Raw genomic sequence first — 21,274 nt, 5'->3', positions numbered from 1 at the left:
GTCTTATCCTCCTTTGTGATTGGTGCAGCCGTCGGGGCGTTGGGTGGTGTAATGTGATCAGCAGCAGGTGGAGCAGGAGAGCCAGGCACATCGGGCTGCCTTGATGTTGGTGATTTAGGGCGAATACATCTTTCTTTCACAGGTGGAGGTGGTGGCGGTTCAGTGGGGGCAACAAGTCGTCTGATTGCTGAAGGTGAGTTTGGTGGAGTGGTGGGTTTCTCTGGAAGGTTCGGAGAATCAGAGCGGCAGCCAAACGCCTGCTCTGAAAAGGAAATTCTGGGCTTTGGAGCCACAGGTGGTTTGGACCTAGGCCGAGTCTCTTTTAGTGAATGGGACTGAGGAGGCGGTTGTGAAGAGGAATCCGCTGATTCTCCAAGGGGAGTGTTAGAATTTAGGTGTGAATTTTTGATTTGCCTTCTCCCAGCGTTAACTGTCGGGCTGGGACTGGACTCATCGGACTCATCAGAGCTGTCAGCCGATTCTGCTTTTTTAATAATCTTTGAATCTGATCCAGGTCCTAGTGGTGGGCTGAGAAGAGGGCTAGGAGAACTAGAGACAGCTTCTGCTTTCTTCTCCAGCACGGATGGTCTGATTGTTCTGTCTGTCTGCCTGCCACTGCTGGCCCCATGAACGTCTCTAGAGGAGATCCGTGGGGTCTTTAGTTCTGATGGTTTACTTCTCAGGGAGGAAACTCTAGCTGGAGGCTGTCTGTACTGGAGGTCCTTCTCCTCATTTCCATGAAGACCCAGCCTGTTTTCCCTCTGCAATAAAAAAGAAAGTGTTTTTAACAGGGTTCATGCACTACAAAAATCTAAATAAATGGTTTTAAGACATTTTTAAGATCTCAGTACCTAATAAAGAAAGAGAAAACCAGTGTTTGGGGGAAAAGCCTTTGATTTAGTCTATGAAACTCTATTCTTTCCTGTTGTTAATGTTACCTGTGTTTTCTTTTTCTGAAGTGCAATGAAACGGTCACTCTGGGCCTGGATCATGGCCTCCAAGTCCTCCTGCCTCTTAAGGAGCTCCATAACGTCAGACACAGAATCCTGGAGGAACCACAGAAGATGTTCTGGTTAAGAGACGTTTTAATGCCACGAGTTCTGAGTGACGTCTTGGGGACTCCATCCTCTGAAATCTTCCTTCAAAAATAATTTCAGTTTATTTCAAACAGGTGTATTGAGTCTATTATTATAACAGGTATAACATGGCCTTTCCTTCAGGGGTAAAATAAAAACGCATCCATATTGAACGATGGACAACAAGGAGCAAATCATTTTATGTTAGATATCTTTTTTCCTCCTACCTCTGCATTTATCTGCATTACTAACACACTACAGGCAAAAATATACCCTGATACAGGGCAACAATTTCCATGAATCGCTACAAAAGAGTTGAAAAGTGAAAAGTGTGCTTGACCCATAGAGACATCTGTCCATTTCACTTTTCTGTCCAATTCTCAGCATTCGCATACCCCGTATTCCTCAGCCATCAGAGTGCTTTCATAGGAGCTCAGCCAGCGCTCAGCCTGCTCCAGCTCTCTCTGCAGAAGGACAATCTCCAGATCCTCCTGATACAGCAGCCTGGTTTCCTCCCAAACCTTCTCCACCCGCATCTCCAGCTCCTCTAGTTCACAGATACGCTGCTCCACCTGAGAGGAGGAATATACAGTGGGATATCAGCCATTCGGAGTCATTTCTATTGTTGTTGATGTTTGATGTGCCAAACTACCTTCTCAAACATGAAGTTTCCGTCCTCAATCAGACGACTTCCTTTCTGTTTGACGGCCTGTGATTTGATTAGTTGTCTGTCAATCTGGACGCGATACTCATCATGCTTTTTAATGAGCTGTTCCAGGTCACTTCCCTCACCACTCTGAGGCTCCCCTCTCACCAGAGACAGCATCTCCTTCAGCCACGCCCTGGAACACAAGACAATGTGCAATCTTTAAAATACTGCTTCTTTGAAAGAGAAAGCTGGTAATCTGCTGGTAGGAACAAAGAGGTTGTTATTTTCATTTGTGCTTATATCTGGCAGAGTAGCTTTCTGGCACCTGCACACTCTTCTGTGCACATACATGGAAAGTGGAGTTGGGCACATGACCCCAGAACAGAGCGGGTGACAACAACTGACAACTGATATGAAACTGATGTCGTCAAACATCACATGAAAGGAAGACCTGGGGTGTAAAGCCGCTTGCAGATAAAAATTCTAAAGCAGTTTAATCCAATGTCAATGAGCTTTACCAACTGGACTCCACAGTGTAGTGATTTACACATTTGGCTAACACATGAAAGGTCCCTGGTTTGAGACCAGGCTGAAACACAAATACTTTGGGGGTTTGTATAGAAAAATAAAGCTAAACTTAATAATTACTTAATACTATTTGTAGTGTTTTTGAATTTTGGGTAGTGTGTGAATAATTTTTTTTTCCATTGACAGAACCTACATGAGTTCAGTCCACTGGGAAAGGTATTTCTGCACATCTTCTGCCTGGCCCAGTCTGGCCCGTCGTAGGGAGGCCTTGTCCTGGATACTGGTCCAGCAGTCCTCTAGGTCATCCAGCCGCTGAGTCACAGAGGACCTGGCCTGAGGCTGGGATTTGCTCAGTGTGCGACCTACTTCTCTACTCCTGGTTACTTCCTCAGAGATTCGAACCAGGTCCCTCTGATGGAAAAGACAGACAACGAGGCAGGAACATTCATTCAGCTGTCATGCATCCACCACTTAGCTTTGATGCAGTGTTTGGTGGACATTTCCTACCTCCAATGCTTCATGTTGACTCATCAGAGTCTGGATGGAATGCAGGTCGTGGCCCAGGTCCTCTGAGTCCAGTACTGCTTCCTTCTCAGCCATCCAGCCCTTCAGTTCTTCCACATCGTGGTTAAACTGATGAATCTCCCTTGCTGCCTGCAGATTCTGAAGGACACAGGACAGACCATCATTCTCACAACCTCTAACCCAGATCAACTCATCCAAAGGTAGCTTGATCTATCAGATCTATACCTGTTCTCTGGTCCTTATGCTACTGTTGAGCTCATCCCACAGCCTGCTGAGTGCATCATCCCTCCTGCGAGCCTGATCGTCTTGTTGCAGCCCTCGGCCAAGCTGCTGTACTGAGGTCAGTCGGCTGCGACCCAAACCGGAAACTTCTGAAACCAGAACCTCCAGCTTCTTCTGAAGGACCTATAGATGGAGAGAAGGGACAAAAAGCTAAGAAATGAATAAAGAGGGAGATATTAGCAGTTTGAGACCTAAGAGTTTCAGAAGATATACACCCTGGTAGAACATTGGTTTAATATTTACTACAAACTGACCATTTTCTCTATTTGTGTGCCAGTAAAGTCTCTTCCTTTTTAAGATTTTTTCAAGCCAAAAACTGATATGCTACAATAAATAAATATGAAACTAAACCCAAACAAATGCAATCAATATAACTTGGAGCCTCTGTTTTCATAAGTTTGAACAAACTTCCTGCTACCCTGAATTGGATAATAATAATAATAATGGATTGCATTTATATAGTGCTTTTCTAGGCACCCAAGGTGCTTTACAATTCCACTATTCATTCATTCTCACATTCACACACTGGTGCAGGCAAACCACGGTCGCCCAAGATAAGAAGATGGACAGATTTTTTAAAGTCCCGTCACTGATTCTACAGTTAGAAAAACTAGTTCAATAGGTGCTGTTATAGCTCATCTGGGTTTGAATCTACCACAGACCTTTCTCTGTGTCACATTATCCCTCTCCCAAATCACTCCCTGCTTACCTGTCTACTCTCTATACTTCTTAAAGCCCAAAACATAAAAAAAGAAATCACGAAAAAAGAAAACAAAATTTCAAATACAAAAAAATCCAATAATGGTTTTCCCATTAGTGGCTTCCCCCCCCCCCCCCAAAAAAGGGCCCTCCATAAAACTAATATTTATCACTGATTGAAGAAAACAGGAACAACCCCAGCTTTCCGGACTGTAGCCGGAGTGACAGAGAGTTCTGTTGAGCCGAGTACTCATTTAACGTTAACTAGCAATGACTTTATGAATTTCTACACAAATAAAAATTGGAGACATCATACAGATGCCCCACAATCCAACTCTTGGCATTTCAGCCACCTCCATTTTACTCAGCAGAGTATCAGGGCTTTAACACCTTGTGCCCCTCGGGGACCTTGGGGACATATTTGGAAAAAACAGCTGTAGTCAGAGAAATCAGATGAGCTGTTTATTTCCTGACAACCTGAGCATTACTGGAGCTTAGCTTCAGCTGGGCGCAGTCCAGAAGAGGGCTGCATGTTCATCCAGAATCACCTGATGTTTTGCTGGAATTGCCTGGGTAAGAGAGGTCAACTAAGGCAGATCAAGTCTTGTTCGGTGGGCTCACAAAACTCTTTCCAAACTCTTTTGGTTCAGCTCCTGACAGAGCCATAATCCGCTTGGCCTGTCAATATCTATCAGCCACAGTCCCACAAGCTAATAAAGCTGAATACGTCCACTGTCAGACACGGCTTATGCACCCTCACTACACATCTGGGGGGCCAGGTCTGTCCATTCCAGTGTCCTCAGTGGTCACTAGATGGTGAGCAACTAACAGCTCTGCTCCTGTCTCTGGACCGTTTCCCCGACCTGAAGGTGCAGAAAAGCAATGCTCTTGTGCACTGGTGAACCAACATACAGGCAACAAGCCAGAGTGATAAAAGTATACCCACCCCTGCCCGCTACCTCTCACTAAGGGAAACTAGAGTCCAGGCTTATTCCTGGACACTGGTTCCTAAACCCAAGCTGTGAATTGAGGCAAGCCTGACTATATCTATGGCGCACTAGCACAGGCTAGTTATTTATTTAACACCAGTTCACAACGACAGTCACCAACAACAGTCATTTTAAGTTGATCCCCTAAGAGCATCACTTGGCAAGAGTGGGAATGACAAACTCCTTTTTCACAGGAAGAGACTTCCAGCAGAAAAAGGCCAACCAGCTGCCATGACTGGTTAGTAGGTGAAGGGAAAGAGAAAAGCTAATGCCATGCAGTAGTGGTGTATAAACACATGAGGAGTGAAAATAAATGAGTACAGAACAAATTCTCAGTGTATGATGGGAAGTCACCCGGCAGACTGAGCTTATAACAGGATAACTAAGGGCTGGTTTAGGATCAACTGATCCAGCCCTGACTATAAGCATCATCAAAAAGAAAGTTGGAAATCTAATCTTACAACCCAAACTGGGAGCTAGTTTCACAGGAGCAGCAATTGATAGCTGATGGCTCAACCATTCTACTTTTTAAAAACTATGAAGCACAAGAAACCCATGATTATTTTTCTACGTGACTCACTTCCACATTCTCCAGATCTTGTCCACAGTCGGTGGACTCTACCATCGTTCTCTTGGAGGTCAGCCATGTTTGGAGTTCTTTAGCCTCTCTCTCATACACATAGAGACGGAGCTGATCTTCCAGAGCGGCACGACGGGATGCAGAAAGTCTGAGGAGCATCTCAAAACATTCAACGACAGCTGGGAGAGACTCACTGACCAGGTGGCTGAAAAACAGAAACATTCTTTTCTTTTTAGTTTCAAAATGTAAAAAAAAAACCCAAGCAGAATGATGATACTGCATCGTACTACACACCGCTTTACCTCTTGGGGTGTCTAAGGTGTTGCAACGATGCACCGTTCTCCTGCAGCTTCTCCACTGTCCTCCTCTGGTTGTCCAGTTCTACAGCCACAGAGTCCAATTTCCTCAGCATAGCTTCCGTCACCTCCTCACTCCTCCCGCAGTCTCGAGACTCTAAACCCACCTGCTGCTCCTCTAACCACAGTTGGAGCTCTGAAACCTTCAAACACACAAAAATAGGCACATAACAGGTAAAGTTTTTTTTTTTCTTTTACAGTTTTTTTTGTTGTGATTATATACATAACATAAAATAATGTCTTAAACCAGTCCAACTGTCCAAAAAAGGCTTGTTAGATTAGTTGTTGATTCTAAATTGACCATGAGAGTACATGGTGTTCTGTCTCTTCCTGTGATAGTGACCTGCTCAGAGGGTAATTTGTACAATTGTATGACTTAAATCTTTTATATACAGTCAGCTACAGTGTTGCTAGTAATGAGCGGTTATACATAGGACTGGGTATTGTCACAGATTTCTAAAATGGATTTGATTTTCATCCACGAGGTTCTGATTCAATTCAATTTTGATTCAGACAGTCAGAAATATATTATTAAAGGTATTTCTGGCAAAATACATTTCTATTTAAATATCAATTCAGGATTTAACCGGTCACGGCTGATGACCGCGACCCCTCCCTGAGCCTAGTTCTGCCGGAGGTTTCTTCCTGTTAAAAGGGAGTTATGTTTGCTCATAGGGGGTCATATGATTGTTGGGTTTTTGTTTGTATGTAAAATTATAGGGTCTACCTTGCAATATAAAGCGCCTTGAGGCGAAGGCGCCACTTTTATTTTTTGAACAAGAGCAGCATAGCATGTTGATGGAGTCACAGTCGGTAACATTGCGGCATGGTCTGAGGATGTGAGTGATTACAGTCTGTGGTTTATGATACTTGAAACAAAACTTATTTTTCAGATATTTTATAATATATCTAAAAAGGGGGACCTTTATACGTTAAATCTCAGTTTTATGTCATGTGTCTGTTACCTCTGTGAGGAAGGCATGTATGCTGACTGCCTCCTGCAGTAGTTTCACTTTCTTCTCACCCTCTACCGTCAGCTTCTCATGCAGACTCTTTAAGTCCTCCAGACGCTCCCGGATATCGTGAGATGCAAAGTGTCGGCCCCTGACCTGAGAGAAGAACACATAAGGTTCCCGGATCATTTCTTAAACATTCCAGCTATAACAATGCCGAAATCAAAGAGATCCTTACCAGACTATGCCCCGCCTCCTGAACTGCTTGGACCAATGGCATGCGTCCAGAGATCTCCTGCATCAAGGTCTTTAAAAAATGATTTGCAAATTATTTTTTTCAATAAACACAACAAAAGTAACCCAAAACCTGGAACAATTTGAACCATAGATGCTATTTAATAACCTATGACCAGACCACTAAACAAGTAATCAAAGATGTCCTTAACTATAAAAACAATTGCAATTTGGAGCTACAAATAAAGTCCAGGAGGTTATAAATGTCTTATTAAAATTATGATGTCTGTAATAATGTGAATATTAATTAATTTAGATATGTTTTCTTCCTTCCTCACTGTCAGTAAACTCTGCAAGTGGTCACCTGGTGCTTGTGGAGCAGCTGCTGGCTACTGCTGAGGGAGCTGCCCAAGTCTTTGGCAGTGATGGAGGGCAGTCTGTCATTCAGCCACGCCGTTTCCTCCTCCACATTTCTGTAGAACTGGAACAGGACTTGCCAGGCCTCCAAGTTCTCCTTACGTCTCTGCAGGGGCTGCGCCAGACTGTTGTACCTGTCAGAGTAAAGACCAACACCGGTGAAATACATTTCAAACATTTTTTTCTCATTTAGTGATATTTTAATTTTTATAACAGTTGTTATACCCTTGGAAGAGCATCAACCTCTTCCAAGGTTATAAAGAGACATGAGGAAATCGGCTACATTATGTATACAACCAGATTTCTTCACAGTGCAAATGATCTACTGTTTACAAACCTGTTGATGGTGTGTGCCACTCTGGTCTGAATCTCCTCAGCCAGGAAGTTACCCTGAGAGTGGAAGCTCTTTGCTGTGTCCACCAGACCCTGATATATAAAATATATACATTTACATATACTTCATATATGCAGTGGATTTACAAAGCAAGCCGACATTTGTCACACTTTAGTGAATCTACAATGCTCTTTTTCCATGATGGTGGCAGGCAACTCTAGTGTGGCATGCCAGTTTGGAAACCAAAGAAGTATAAGTAAGGTTATTTTTCCCTTTAGACTTAAAACTGAGTTAAACATATAGTCATTAACATGAATAATGTGTCTCCACTAACATTTAGCTGATGTTAACAATATGGTGGGGTTTTTAAAATAAATTTCACATTAATGTTTGTTGTGAAGTAGGGTGGGCAATTGTCATGAGTGTGCTGTGTGGCAGGCAGGAGCTGCCACAAAGGTGATGAACTAAAAGAGGCAGCTTTATTTTGCTGTAAACACTGAGACACGGGATATATGTAAACATAACTTAAAACTGGAAACAAAGAACTATGAAGCTAGAAAACTAGGAACAGAGAAACTAGACTAGAACCACTAGGAGAAACGAGGACCATGGGAGAGACACGCAGCAATGTGGAATGACGCGACAACAGGCAGAGGACAACAGGGGACTAAATACACAAGGGATGGGAAACATAGCTGGAAGCTAACTGGCATAATGGGACAGGGAGGAAGCAAAAATGAATATACTAGACACAGGACACGGGAAACCCACAGACAGAAACTCAAGACGCAGCAATTGGGGAGACAGGAATAAACACAGAGACAAGACTGACTGACAGGAGAAGATTAGACTCAGAGGCAGGGAAAACTATGATCACTAAGAACCTTTTCGTCTGTTTTTTCTTTTAAATGCCTTGGTATTTCTTTGTGAAGCACTTTGTGATCTTTGTCTTGAAAGGTGGTATATAAATAAAATTTTACTTGCTTACTTACTAAGAGCTAGAAACTAAACAGAAACTAAATGATCGAATGAGAACTCAGAATTACAAGAAAACCGAACATGAAACAATCAGAGAATCTAGCCTAACTTAGAATATCATTTTAACCCGATTCATACAATCCATAGCATAAACCCTGGGACAAAGACCCAGGACCATGACGGCTATAATATCATTATAGAAGTAATCTAGTATGTAGCTTAGATATAATTAGTAATGAAAAAAAATCAAACTAAAAACTCAAAATTATGAGGATTTAAAACAACTAAGCATTATGTCCACCCTCGCACTTGCACCTGGATTCGGTCTTGGTGTCCATCCATCTCCTCTTCCACCCCCTGCAGTTCCTTCAGCAGTCTGTTCACAGAGGGTAGGTCACTGCCACAGTCCTCATTGGCCAGCTCCCTCTCCACTGACGCCACGAACTGCTCCATGTCATCCAATGAACGCTGGAACTGCAATGCCTAAACACACAAAGGGCATTCAGAGAACTTTATGTGCCTCCCTACAATTCCAGGGCAATGAGCATGAAAGAAATCTTTAATGTTTTCTATGAAGATTTAGTTAAGGATTAAAGTTGAGTAGGTTTAAGTTGAAATTAAGTTATAGTTTTAAGGGCAACATTAAACATGACTGGGCAAGTACCTGGTAGGCCTCCTGCAGTCTAGTTTTCTTCTCCTTGCCGTTGTGGATCAGAGTATCCCAGCTGTCAGTCAGCTCTCTGAGTCGAGGTCGAACCTTTCCTTCAGCAGACAGAGACTCAGACAGCAGCTTCTCTCCTTCCTGGAAAGCACCCAATAGGCAACATTTTATACTCCCAATGGTGTAAACAAACAATAAAGTCTGAAATGTTAGCAAAATCTAAGAGAAGGTCTAAATAGGACAAAAATTCTGATGGGATAATCTTTTTGACACTTCTCAGGAATAAACCGTTAACTGTCCAGCCCAAGACATCTTGCAGCTAGAGCTGTAATCAGGGAAATACACAGACACTTAAGAAAATCCACCTTAGTGAGGGTTTCCACCCTGTAGCGGTTGCCGAGGATCTCTGCTTCAAAGCTCTGATGTTTTAACAGCTTTGCCTGAAGGTTGTTTGGTTCCCTCCAGTTTTCATCCAGTGCTATGGCGTTACGCTCATTCAGCCACACACATACCTGGAAAACACAAATTTGCTATAGACCCCTGAAGAACAATACAAATTAGGCTTCAGCAGAGTTCAGAAAGTTACCTGGTAGCTGCTGGACAAGAACTGCTGCAGCTGGAGGGATTGATCCAGAGCTTTGTAACGAGATCTACTCTGCCGCTGCAACTGACTCCGCCTGCGCAAACACAGCAGGTGAGCAAGCAGGAGTCAAAACATTATTTCCAGCTACAGTACTTGCTTTAATTGGAAAGTGTGTGGCTGAGATGTCTGATGACTACCTGGTGGTCAGTGCTTTGCTCTTTGCTCTGATGTTGTTGGCATCATAGTGCTTTTGTTGGATCATCTCCTGGGCCAGCTTCTCTACCTGGTCCAGCTGGTCTCCCTGAGCCTCCAGGGCTTCCTCAAACTGAATCTGCTTCCTCTGCAGTGTTTCTACCTCTGTCACTGAGCTCTGCAAAAAGAATAGGTTGCTTTCACAGCATAAGAGTACTTTCCTATATATGTATGATTCTGAAGCAAATCATCCGTACCCCGAGGTCCTGATTAGACAGGAAGGCTTCACTGTTGTTGAGCCAGCTCTCACATTGTTCTACAGAGGTCAGGAAGATCTGAAGGATACAGAGAAGAGCTCAGCAAAAGCTAATCTGACTGCTAAAGCTGTGTCTCATAGTTGTCTTATGTCTAACTACAAGAAGACACAAAATCCACCTTGCTAAGGTAGCTGAAACTTTTCAGTTATGTAAAGTAGCTCAATCATATGTGTCAATTGTGGTAAATGGACTGATTCTTATATAGCACTTTTCTACTCTCCCAGAGTACTCAAAGCACTCTACACAACATGCCACATTCATCCAATCACACAAGCACTGTCTGCTAAGGTTCTTAGTGCTTCCTAACTACCATTCATAGCAAATGTAGCATCGGGGAGAGCAATCTAGGGTTAGTATCTTGCCCAAGGATACTTGGCATGCAGACTGAAGGAGGATCAGTAGATGACCTGCCCTACCGCCTGAGCTGCAGTCACAGAACAGCCATACCACCCTGAGAACGCCCGATCTTGTCTGATCTCGTCAATTATATTAAGGATTATTCAGTGTAATGCTAAGAGGACCAGGTTAACTTACAATACATGAAATATATTTATTTTAATTAAATCTGAGATTTATTCAGCAAATTAATTTTGCAAATATACTTATAAATATGAATGAGACTATATTAATTCATTATTCACATCAAAAAGTCATATTAAATTATTTTGGGGGCCGCTGCTGTGTCACCTGTAGTGTACGGGCCTGCTCCAAGGTTATGTTACGGTTCAACCAGGCTCGGTCCAGTCCAGCTTTAGCTTCCTCTAGCTGGTTCAAAGCCTTTTGGATCTCTGACTTAGAGCTGTGACCAGACCGGATGAGACCCAGACCAAAGTCCCTGACAGAGTCAATGCGTTCAGCACGAGCGTCAATCTCCGTCTAAAAACAGCAACGTTTAAAATTGGCATTTACTTCATTAAGGTAGTAAAGTTTAAGTAAGCCACAGTGCTCACCCTCCAGTCCTGATGCTCCACAATGAGCCGGTCAGCCTCTGTTCTGGTCTTGGGAAGTCCCTTTTCTGCCATCTCACTGCTTTGTTTGAGACTCCACTCCAGCAGGAGGCGCTGGTTAGCCTTGAAAAGCTGCAACTGGTGAGCCTCCTGCAGCTTTTCTTTTCTGAAAAAGACCATTTCTTCTTGAGTTTTTCCTGAGGGAGTTCTTCTGATCACTATCCGTATTTTTGATTTTTACTAATGTAAAACACTGTTGGGCCTCTAAAAGTCCAGTGGTTAACATGTTGCATGCTTAGTGAGAGGGGAAAAAAGCCTTTAGCAGGTGTGTGGGCTTGTAGAAAGTTTGAGGGATACCTCGATGGCCTAGCTAGTTTAGACAGACCGAGCTTCAGCTAGTCCAGTACCTCTCATTACATACCACACCTGGAACAGTGTGCAACTACAGTCCCAACATGTTCCCATGATTTTAGACATGAGAATCCAGTATAGGAGTATGCTAAAGTGAAAACGCTTATCACAACCTGTCACCTAGCCCTCTGGCTAACACTCAGTGCGATGTGGCATGCTGTGTGGCTAGTGTTGGACGGGATTCCTGCACCCACCAGCAAAATGGATGAAACGATAAAACAACAGCTGCCTACACAGAGCTGCACCGAAAGACGAGCACAGGTAAAGACGGTGCTCTACCTGTGTGCTATGAATTGAAAAGTCAACCAAAAGAACCTCTCATATCTAAACTAACTAAACTAAACTCAATATCCAAGCTGCTCCCAGAACAACCCTGGAAAAAGTTGCTATGGATCAATGTGAGGGTAAGCACCAACACAACCTGATAATCACAGATTGCTACTCCGTGGTTTTGGAAATACCACACTTTCCATCAACAACAATCACACAGATAATTCAAAAGCTGCTCGGTAGCCTAGTGGTGAGTGACAATCCTGCGAGGAATTCAAGGAATTTGCCAGACTGCTTGATTTTAGACAAGGTATAGAGATGGCAAAGAAAACATTGGCAAACTTCATTGGTGCCTACATAGTTATTTCACTGTTAATTACTAGATGCTCTGACCTTTGAAAACTTTCAGCAATTAAAATAATTGAAATCACTGTTGCTTCTAATAGTAGATTAAAGTTACCTGTGTTTGAGTTCCTTGTCCAAAGTTTTCAGAGTCTTCTGGACTTCTTTCTGTTTGGTCTTCAGCTTGTCGCTCATCACTGACTGAGCACTCACATCACCCAACAAGCCTTCTTCCAGAGACTGATGAGACAGAAGTAAGTCAGTCATTTTAGTCATAGAGGTGGTAATTTGGCAAATGAGCTGGACTTATAAAACTGCATTTAGTTTTTTGATGAAAGATTAGACAAGATTAGATTCATCTGATTTTTGTTTCCATCTGTCAAGGTTTGCTTTTTTGTCTTGTTTTTAATCTATTTAACATCTACTTGTGACCATCTTTGTGAACAGGTACCAAGCTTACATGCAAGCTTTCCAGTTACAATTCCTAAAGTCAAGAATGAACGTGTCAGTTGCAGCCTTGGGTGCCTCACCTTTGCTCTATCTTGGATAACTCCAGCCTCTCTCTCTATTTCCTCGTGGCGTCTAATCAGGTTTTCTACACTGTCCACATCGCAGCCACAATCCTGATCCTGCAGCAGCAGCATCTAAAGAGAGCGAGGAGGAACCTTTTCAAAATACCAACCAAGTTCCAAAAAAGTTGCAATGCTGGGTCAAATGTAAATAAAACAGAATGCAATGACTGGCAAATCTCATTAGCCCATATTTTATTCACAATAAAAAATAGAAAAGATGTTAAGATTCTGACTGGGAGTGACGAAGGACGGACAGGATTAAAGGTGAGTACATCAGCTCAGGTCCAGCATTTCAACACAGTTAGAACATTGCAATGTTTACCACTGTGCAGCATCCTGACTTCTTTTAACTACAGTCCATCTGGCAGCTGAGGAGACCATTTGCTGGAGTTTTAGATGAATGTTGTTTTCATGTTCCTTTGTGAATACTGTATGAGTTTGAGATTTTCAAATCACTGCATTCTGTTTTTGCTGACATTTTTCACAGTGTGCAATTTTTTACAGTGTAATAATTTTGTGTTTTAGAAGTGCAGCATCAAGGTTAAAAAAACAGTTGCCTGACCTTTTCATTAGCTCTGTCTCTGACCTCCTCCAGTTCTCTGATGAGACTGTGGACCACCAGAGCTTCTTCGAGCTGGTTCTTGTAATTATTCAGATCAACGTGAAATTTGCTCCACCTGGAGGAGAAGAACCACTTTGATGCATTATTTTGTTTGTGCGCTGGTCAACACTGTTGCCTCACAGCAAGAAAGTTCTGGGTTGAAATCCACCAGTCAGCTGGGGCCTTCTGTGAATGTTCTCCCTATAATTGCATGGGTACCCATGTAGGCACTTGTGTTAGCCTGTGACTGTGACAGACTTGTGACCTGTCCAGGATATGCCCTTCCTCTTGTGGAGCAGCTGGAATTAGCTCCAGCCCCACTGTGACCCTGATCTGGATGAGTGGGAAAAAAACACATGAGTGGAAGCGAGTGGAAGATCTTCAGACACGTTACCTTTCATTGAGCTGCTGCCTCCTCTTTGTCACAGTCACCAGTTCCTCAGCACTCTGTCTTTTTTCTAGTTTGGCTGCCAGTTTGTTGATGGCTTTGATATGAGCATCATCCACTGTCACGTCCTGCAGATTACAGATTTGGCTGTCACTTTTCAGACATATTAAAACAGTGTGGCTTGTGGTCAGTTTGAGCTATTCCTTCTATAATATCAGTAATGTTAGTCATGTTAAGCTCTTCGTATCCTGTTTGAGGAGAACACTAGAGAGCAAAGCATTTAAAAGCAGTGTTCTTCATCTTCTCCCTGTTTGTGGTATATAGAGGCCCTGTCCGACTTCACTATTGCCATCAAAAGGTTGAGTCATCAAACACTGAGCTCTGTGTCTTGTGTAACTATCATTGCAGCCTAGCATAGCTGTAGTTTCTCGCAGCTCACGTTGGAACAACATAAGTTTACTTACCTTATCTTCACTTCCCCTGAACTCACTGAGCTTCTTCAGCAGCTGGACTCCATGTTCATAGTCCTTTCCAACATCTCCAACATTAATCATAACCTCCTGAAACACAGAGTCACAGACGTAAAGTAACAAATGTCCCCATGTTAACAGCAATGCACTTCCATCCATTTATCTGTGCTCTACCTTTTGTCTGATCCAGGCCTCCACCTCCTCCACCTTCTGGAGGTACTCCAGGAAGGCTCTGTTATCTTCCAGAGCTTTGCCACGGATGGCCACAGCCTTCTTCAGCTCTTCCCAGTGAAGCTCGAGTGTGGCTGCACTCTTCTTTACCTCTTTGGACCTCAGGTGAAGAGATACAAGTTCTTCCCCAGCCTAGAAGCAAAGAACAAAGCAGGCTGCATGTAGATGTTTGACACAAAGGCACAAAGCTGAAGACGCAATCTAACCAACACTGACAGGTTCACTAAATCATGTCTGTAAGTGGTAATTCTGAAAGGTAAATTAAAAAAAAGATCCATATTAACATTTCATCTTATCATCTCACCTCTTTGTGTCCAATCACGTCAAACAATCCTAAACCTAAAGTTAAGTGGCATTACTGCTATACATGTTTTCCACTTTTTTCCACTTTGAGTCAGATTTACTATTAGCTACATGGCAATATTAATTGTGTCTTTATTCAGCAATGTGCACACACAGAACTGTGCAACATGACCAGCTCTTGTGTTGTTGTTTTTTTGTTTTGTTTTGTTTTGGGGGGGGGGGGGGGTTTGTGTTCACAAAGCTATTCTTTTGGCAGATTACTTACACCTTCAGCAGGTCTGTTCATGTTAGTTATTACTGAAATGAAGTCTGCTCATATGTTTGCACGTTTTTAGTAGATCACTCCCAGATCTTTTCACTCCCGCTGAATCTTTTCTGTTATTGTGGTTTCATATTAATTTGCCCTACTGCTGGCCCTCGAGCTGTTCTTACCAAAAGTACATTACTGATGATCTCATGGTGAGACAGGATTTCAGCCTCAAACACCTGATGTTTCTGCAGGAGTTTCATCTTGGTTTGCAGGTTGCTGAGGTCAGCTTTACTGTCCTCTGCCATCTTCTGCATCCGCTCAGACACCCACTCCTCTGCCTGACGCACAGAAACAGAAGTAGATGGACGGTTAAACAGTGTTATAAACAGAGAATTGAACTGGAAATCAGACCTGAGTTTTTTCATTTGTCAGTTATCGTCAATCACACCTTATTTTTTAACACTGTAAAAACCTTAAAGATATTTGGGGATCCAGCTACCAAACATTGCCCAGTGTTCTGACTGGTTAGCAAGTTACCTCTGCGACATCTCGGTTGAAAATGCACAGACGCCTGGAAAGCTCCAGCTCTTCCCCACGTTTGGCAGAAAGCTCTTTAATTTTCTCTCGTCTCTGGAGGAGAGCTTTAAGTCTGGTTTTGACTTGTCCGCTCTTCTTTTTGCTCAGCTGTTTCCTCAGACGTTCAGCCAACTCCTTCAGAGATGACAGCTGGAACAGAGAGCGGGAAGTGTAGATTTAAATGAGCAGGGGCTCAACCAAGGTAGAAAGTGGTAATTACTATAAAATGTAGAGTATTATCATTCACTCTACCTCAGCATGTCACTAAATGGTTTAGTTTTTCCAATTGACTTTAAAGAAGCTGTGCATTTTGTTTTAACTGTAGGGGAAAGGACCAACCCTCAGAAGGAGTACAGACCTTGTCCTCCTGCGAGCTGAGCAGCTTCTCAAAAGCTTCATGGCGTTTGATCAAACCTTCTGTCTCATCCACAGTATTTCCCAGAGTGCTGTTCTTCAGCAGGATCTGTGGAGACATGACAGAAGTTTTCACCATCAATGGTATCATTATTTTGCAGGGTTTTTTTCTTGAACAAATACAGCAGGTGTACCTCCTGTGAGTTGGACATCTTCTCCATGCTGTTGACGTCTCTGTAGAAGATCTGCTCCAGGTGAACAGTTTCTAACCAGCTCTGTTTCTTCTTCCAGTTCTCCTCCAGTTTTTCTCTCTCTGACTGGAGAGCGTCCATCTTCTCCAACACCTAAGAGAATCATCACCCAACAAAAAGTCTAATTTCTCTGACTAGACTGTGTCAATGTCTACCTTACAACAGTGGGGAAAAAAATTCAGATTCATCTCATCTTAAGGTTAAGCTCTTTTTTAAAGAGCTGTTATCCCTTGTTATCCCAGGACCCGAACCCCCTCCTCACCCTGGGATAACAAACTCTTTCTATACTTATCAAACATGGACTTCATTAATAGGTAAATGGTAACCGTAACTTTATGATTATTTCTGAAATCAATCAGAATATGACTCTAGGCCACAACAGATGAGCTTAATGATTAAAGCCAAGCTGATCTCCAGAGATGAGTTTGCTTCAGCATCCTAAATCCTTTCATGCACACAATGTGTTTTGGACAGTGCTTGAAGGGTACAATGAAGTTGTGATTTTCTGTATTTTGCAGCTGTATTTTTTAATCTGCTTTCTGGTCTTGCAGACTTTTCTTTCTTTTATTTTCTGTTTGTATTCCATAAAATGAGAAAAGTGCCATATAGCTATCCCCAGAGTCTCCAAAATCTTACTTCTCCTCCTTACCTCCTTCTGGTTGCTTTTGTCCTGTGTCTGCAGCTCTTCTCCCATGTCCAGAGCTTGCTGGTAGGTCTCCTGTCTTGCCTCCATCTCAGCCCATAACTGCTGATGTTGAGCCAGCTGGAGGTCAGCGGTAGCCACATCACTGATGCTTTCCTCAACTGCCATTGCACTGATCAGCTGGCTGCACCACAGGAAGTAGTCTTGCACCTGAAGAAGAAGAGTGGGGAAGATGACAGAAGTAAGCTCATTGTTGGGGACAAAATCCAAATGGATAAAATTCCCCTTATACCTAAATACACTTGAAAAACCTCCACAAAAAGATGCAAAACATCTACTGAACAACTCAAGGAAATACTACTTTAGACTTTCAGACCTGCATCCTGTATCTATCTGTCCTCACCATGCTAAGGAATTGATATCGCTGGGAAGCCCGCTTGAGCTCCTCTTCTCTCTTCTCAGCAAGAAGTCGCAGCTCCTCCCACCGTTCCACCACCTCGTCCTGCACTTTCTGTAGGCGAACACTCAGTTCGGGCGTGCAAAGCTCCAGGACAGAGTCAACAGAGTCCAGCTGCTCTTGAAACTATAGAAATGAAAGAGATAAGATACATTAAGATGTCTCATTCCAGCCAATGGCACTTTGTCATTTTGTCAGACAGCATCTTCCACTCTGTCTTATTGAGCTCATCATCAGTGAGTATTGAACAGATTTTCCTTCTGCTACATTTCTATAGTAATGATGTCAGAAATGCCGCCCTTCAGAGTGATTTTATGTATCACTGGGCAGAAAAATACATTCTGTAGGTTAGACTGACTGTAAACCACTTTAGAAATGCTCCCTAGCCTGTTAACAACCCATAAGAGACTGTTTCCATGGTGATCTTTTCATTTAAGCTGAATCAGATGTTAAACATCTTTTCTTAACTATATGATGTCCTTGGTCAACAAATTTAGCACTTTATCACCTGTTCCTCTGTGGTGGCAAGCTCAAGGAGCAGGGCCTCATGTTTCCTCAGCTGTGACGTCACTCCATGCAAATCCTTTGCCACATCGTCAGGGATGCTTTTGTGTCGCTCCTACAGAGAGAGACAGGAACAGAAGTTTTAAGTGTTGCACAGGGGACCATCAATAACATAATCGATAAAAAAAACATTATCCCATAAAGTAGAAAATGACAGATGTGTAGTGTAACTGTGAAATAGGATTCAGCTGTGTCGAGTGGTTTTTAGTCTGTTAGCTACTAATAATCAACAGACACTGTATGTCTATCCTTGTGTTGCAACCATACCATTTATTGATGTAGATTGATAACCAGACTTACTTGATGCTCACATTTCATGTATAGTCTATGATCTGGACTTTTAATCTTCCTTCTGTTCTTTGTACTTCAGATACAATGACAAATAGATGAAGTGAAATTCTTTACAGCTGTGTCTATGTTGCTGGATGGGGTTTAGTTTTTGTACACCATAGCGTTTCTATAAATGCAATCTCTTTTGCACCTTTCAAACTTTTACAGCTCCAGCTGTCAGCTCCCTCCCACCTCCATGTTTCTTGGCCTGTTCTCATTGTGGTTTACTGAGGCGGGGCTGGTTAGGTTCGTGCCAAACAAGCTAAACGCTTTATATTTGTGTGATCTGAATGATATCTCAAAGTTTAGCACTGCAGTGTTTTCCTTCTTTGGTTCCATCTATAGATGTACACTTTATCTCCCATCTTTCACAGATAATCCTAAAACCAAATCAGAATGTCTTATTTTCTATAATAATTTAGGGGAGGACAGCCAGTCCCCTTCCTCTTATTAACAGTTCTTCATTCTTCTGAACTGAACTGAACTGAATGAGCGTGCTTCTGATGGGTGTGCTGTCTTCCATCTTCCATTTTATATTTCCATATTTCAATGCCATAATCCATTCATGGGATCTGATGTCTTCAAAGTAATTAGATCTAAACCCAGCTGACATGTCTAGGAGTCAGACAGCAGTTTCTACATGAACATAGCTACCTGGATGAGAGTTAGCGCATCACTCAGGTCTTGGTAAAAGCGGTGACATTCCTCAGCTTTCTGTAGCTGATCCTGACGCTCCTTGGCCAAGCTTTTCAAATCTTCCCAGGATGCACTGCAGAAACATAAATATCAAAACTAACATAAGGTGGACAAAGAGCGATTCAAAGGACCCCTATGAGTGGAAGATCGAGGGAACAGTTCACCCTTCCCGGGATAGGGTTACCAGGGCCCCGCCTTAGAACCAGACAAGGGCAGGGTGCCCGAGGGCAAGTGTCTTAGCCCTGGCCTGGCCAGGAAAAAGGGATATGGGCCCACCACCCGCCAGAGGCACCGTAGGGTCGGGTGCAAATGTGTGTTGGGTGGCGGCCAGGAGCAGAGGCCCTGGTGGACCGATCCCAGTCTACCGAGACTAGCGATTGGGACATGGCATGTCACCTCTCTGGTGGGGAAGGAGCCTGAGTTATGTGTGAGATACCAGCTAGATATAGTCGGGCTCATCCCAACACACAGCTTGGGCCCTGGCCAAGGTCAGTGATTGATTTTGTAAACGTATCATCAGACCTGCAGTCATATTTTCTGGACACAAGAGAGGGGCTGAGCTGTCAACTGACCACCAACTGGTGGTGAGTTGGATCAGGTGGCGGGGGAGGATTATGGACAGACCTGGCGCACCTAAATATATAGTGAGGGTCTGCTGAGAACGCCTTAGGCCCCAGTCCACGAGATCTTCAACTCACACCTCCGGCAGAGCTTCAACAGCATTCAGAGAGATACTGGGGACAACCCCAGATAAGCGGAAGAAGATGAATGGATGGACGGACACAGATAAAAACTGCTTACTGAAACGCAAAACCAACAATTTCAGCATTTAAGACAAACAAGAAAAGGAATAGGATGCCTCACAGATAAAATAACTGACTCACTACTGTGGCTGTGTGATTACCTAAGCTGCTGCAGAGTGTCTTTGATTGCAGAGCTCTGTGGGTGTTTGTTGTGGATCAGCTGAACAGCCAGGTTTCTGCAGTTCTGTAGTCTCTCCTCGCCAACCTCCAGCTTCTTCAGGAAGCCTTCAAACTTCCCTCGAACCAACTGCAAGCATAATCCACAGACACACAACTCTACAGCTACCTTCAGCCTCCAAAAACACACTAGAATTAATATTTACAATCATTGTGCAATGAAATGTAACCTGAACATGCTGATAATCATTGCCCAGGTCCTGAGACTCAGCTGTTTGTCTCTGCTGGTTCATCCAGTCCTCCAGCTCTGAAGACTCTCGCCTGAATTCATGGAGCTGAAGGACCTCCTTCAGCTTCTGACCCCTAACAGGAGACATTAGGGTGGTCAGTCACACAAGTACACAGACACAATAAAAAAGCCAACAATAAAACCGCTAAGTCAGAGACAGATCATCTGAACTAATATCATTTTGTTTGGAGAAAAATGATATAAATCACCTAGAAGCAGGTCAAGATATTAAAGATCAGCACTTTACTGTATAAGTCTTTCTCTCTGTCACATACGTATGTTCTTTCTACATTTTTTGTAATTAACAACTGCCTTATGTAAATATTGCACTTTTTCCAAACAAAAAAAGGGGAAAAAAAGAAGAAAAAAACACAGTAAATAGATAAACAAACAACGATTAGGAAAAATATCACGAAAGAGAGAGACTCAAAAAACAATCTGTGAGAGAAAAGCAGAGAAAGTAATCCAACAATATGAGTGTGTGCTCACCTGAGTCCAGCCTGGTGCTGCAGCTGCTGGTTCAGGCTGCTGATTCGACTGTAGGGTCTGCTGAGCTCCTCCAGGCTCCAGTTCTGAATGGCCTGCTCTACCTGGTCTCCTAATGCCTCTACTTCAGCTTCCAACACCTCCAGTTGTCCTTCCAGCACCTGCACGAACACAAGGACACTGTTTACTGATTCTGTTGTTGTACAATCACGCTGTTCTTTGATTTCTTCGTCAGGAATCGATAGGGGAATCATATGAGGTCCTTTTCCGACTAAGCAAAGTGTACACAGTGAGAGTGTGTGATATACCTGGTGTTTAGTAATGAGGCTTTGTGTGGCCAGCTGGTTTTTGCCATAGTCGTCGATGTTCACCAGACTGAGCATCTCTGCGAGTCTGGACTCCAGCTCTGAGCAGTCCAACAGCAGCTAGAGATGAGGCACACACAGAAAATGTAGCAGTTTATGTTTTGTTTTGGTTGGGTTTAGCATAAAATACTTCAAAATTTAACTCTAAATGACCAGTTAGACAGCTGCAGAACTAAGTGTCTTACTTAAAAGTATTTTGATGATG

At 43.0% G+C, this 21,274-nt stretch overlaps 1 protein-coding gene across 1 annotated transcript in view; it reads right to left on the bottom strand.

Annotated features, from left to right (window-relative positions):
* sptbn5 (spectrin, beta, non-erythrocytic 5) overlaps positions 1-21,274 on the bottom strand; it is a 51,314-nt gene that overhangs the window by 3,895 nt on the left and 26,145 nt on the right. The window contains exons 36-74 of the mRNA XM_026192223.1: positions 21,013-21,129; positions 20,708-20,865; positions 20,160-20,292; positions 19,914-20,059; positions 18,968-19,082; positions 17,928-18,038; positions 17,366-17,545; positions 16,969-17,172; positions 16,263-16,412; positions 16,073-16,177; positions 15,676-15,864; positions 15,321-15,476; positions 14,529-14,717; positions 14,349-14,444; positions 13,891-14,012; positions 13,458-13,572; positions 12,854-12,967; positions 12,442-12,563; positions 11,304-11,466; positions 11,041-11,229; positions 10,294-10,371; positions 10,042-10,214; positions 9,848-9,938; positions 9,627-9,773; positions 9,265-9,402; positions 8,916-9,083; positions 7,626-7,714; positions 7,236-7,422; positions 6,876-6,944; positions 6,650-6,793; positions 5,631-5,827; positions 5,329-5,533; positions 3,004-3,183; positions 2,761-2,916; positions 2,447-2,664; positions 1,729-1,918; positions 1,472-1,648; positions 939-1,046; positions 1-761 (exon numbers count right to left, since the gene is read on the bottom strand). Of these exons, the coding sequence (XP_026048008.1) occupies positions 1-761; positions 939-1,046; positions 1,472-1,648; positions 1,729-1,918; positions 2,447-2,664; positions 2,761-2,916; positions 3,004-3,183; positions 5,329-5,533; positions 5,631-5,827; positions 6,650-6,793; positions 6,876-6,944; positions 7,236-7,422; positions 7,626-7,714; positions 8,916-9,083; positions 9,265-9,402; positions 9,627-9,773; positions 9,848-9,938; positions 10,042-10,214; positions 10,294-10,371; positions 11,041-11,229; positions 11,304-11,466; positions 12,442-12,563; positions 12,854-12,967; positions 13,458-13,572; positions 13,891-14,012; positions 14,349-14,444; positions 14,529-14,717; positions 15,321-15,476; positions 15,676-15,864; positions 16,073-16,177; positions 16,263-16,412; positions 16,969-17,172; positions 17,366-17,545; positions 17,928-18,038; positions 18,968-19,082; positions 19,914-20,059; positions 20,160-20,292; positions 20,708-20,865; positions 21,013-21,129 (6,350 nt within the window). The remainder of the gene's footprint in view (positions 762-938; positions 1,047-1,471; positions 1,649-1,728; positions 1,919-2,446; positions 2,665-2,760; positions 2,917-3,003; positions 3,184-5,328; positions 5,534-5,630; positions 5,828-6,649; positions 6,794-6,875; positions 6,945-7,235; positions 7,423-7,625; positions 7,715-8,915; positions 9,084-9,264; positions 9,403-9,626; positions 9,774-9,847; positions 9,939-10,041; positions 10,215-10,293; positions 10,372-11,040; positions 11,230-11,303; positions 11,467-12,441; positions 12,564-12,853; positions 12,968-13,457; positions 13,573-13,890; positions 14,013-14,348; positions 14,445-14,528; positions 14,718-15,320; positions 15,477-15,675; positions 15,865-16,072; positions 16,178-16,262; positions 16,413-16,968; positions 17,173-17,365; positions 17,546-17,927; positions 18,039-18,967; positions 19,083-19,913; positions 20,060-20,159; positions 20,293-20,707; positions 20,866-21,012; positions 21,130-21,274) is intronic.

This window comes from Astatotilapia calliptera, chromosome 14 (assembly GCF_900246225.1).
Source record: "Astatotilapia calliptera chromosome 14, fAstCal1.2, whole genome shotgun sequence".
Classification (NCBI taxonomy): domain Eukaryota; kingdom Metazoa; phylum Chordata; class Actinopteri; order Cichliformes; family Cichlidae; genus Astatotilapia; species Astatotilapia calliptera.
Note: the sequence above shows the minus strand (reverse complement) of the source record. Positions and strands in the feature narration are given on the sequence as shown.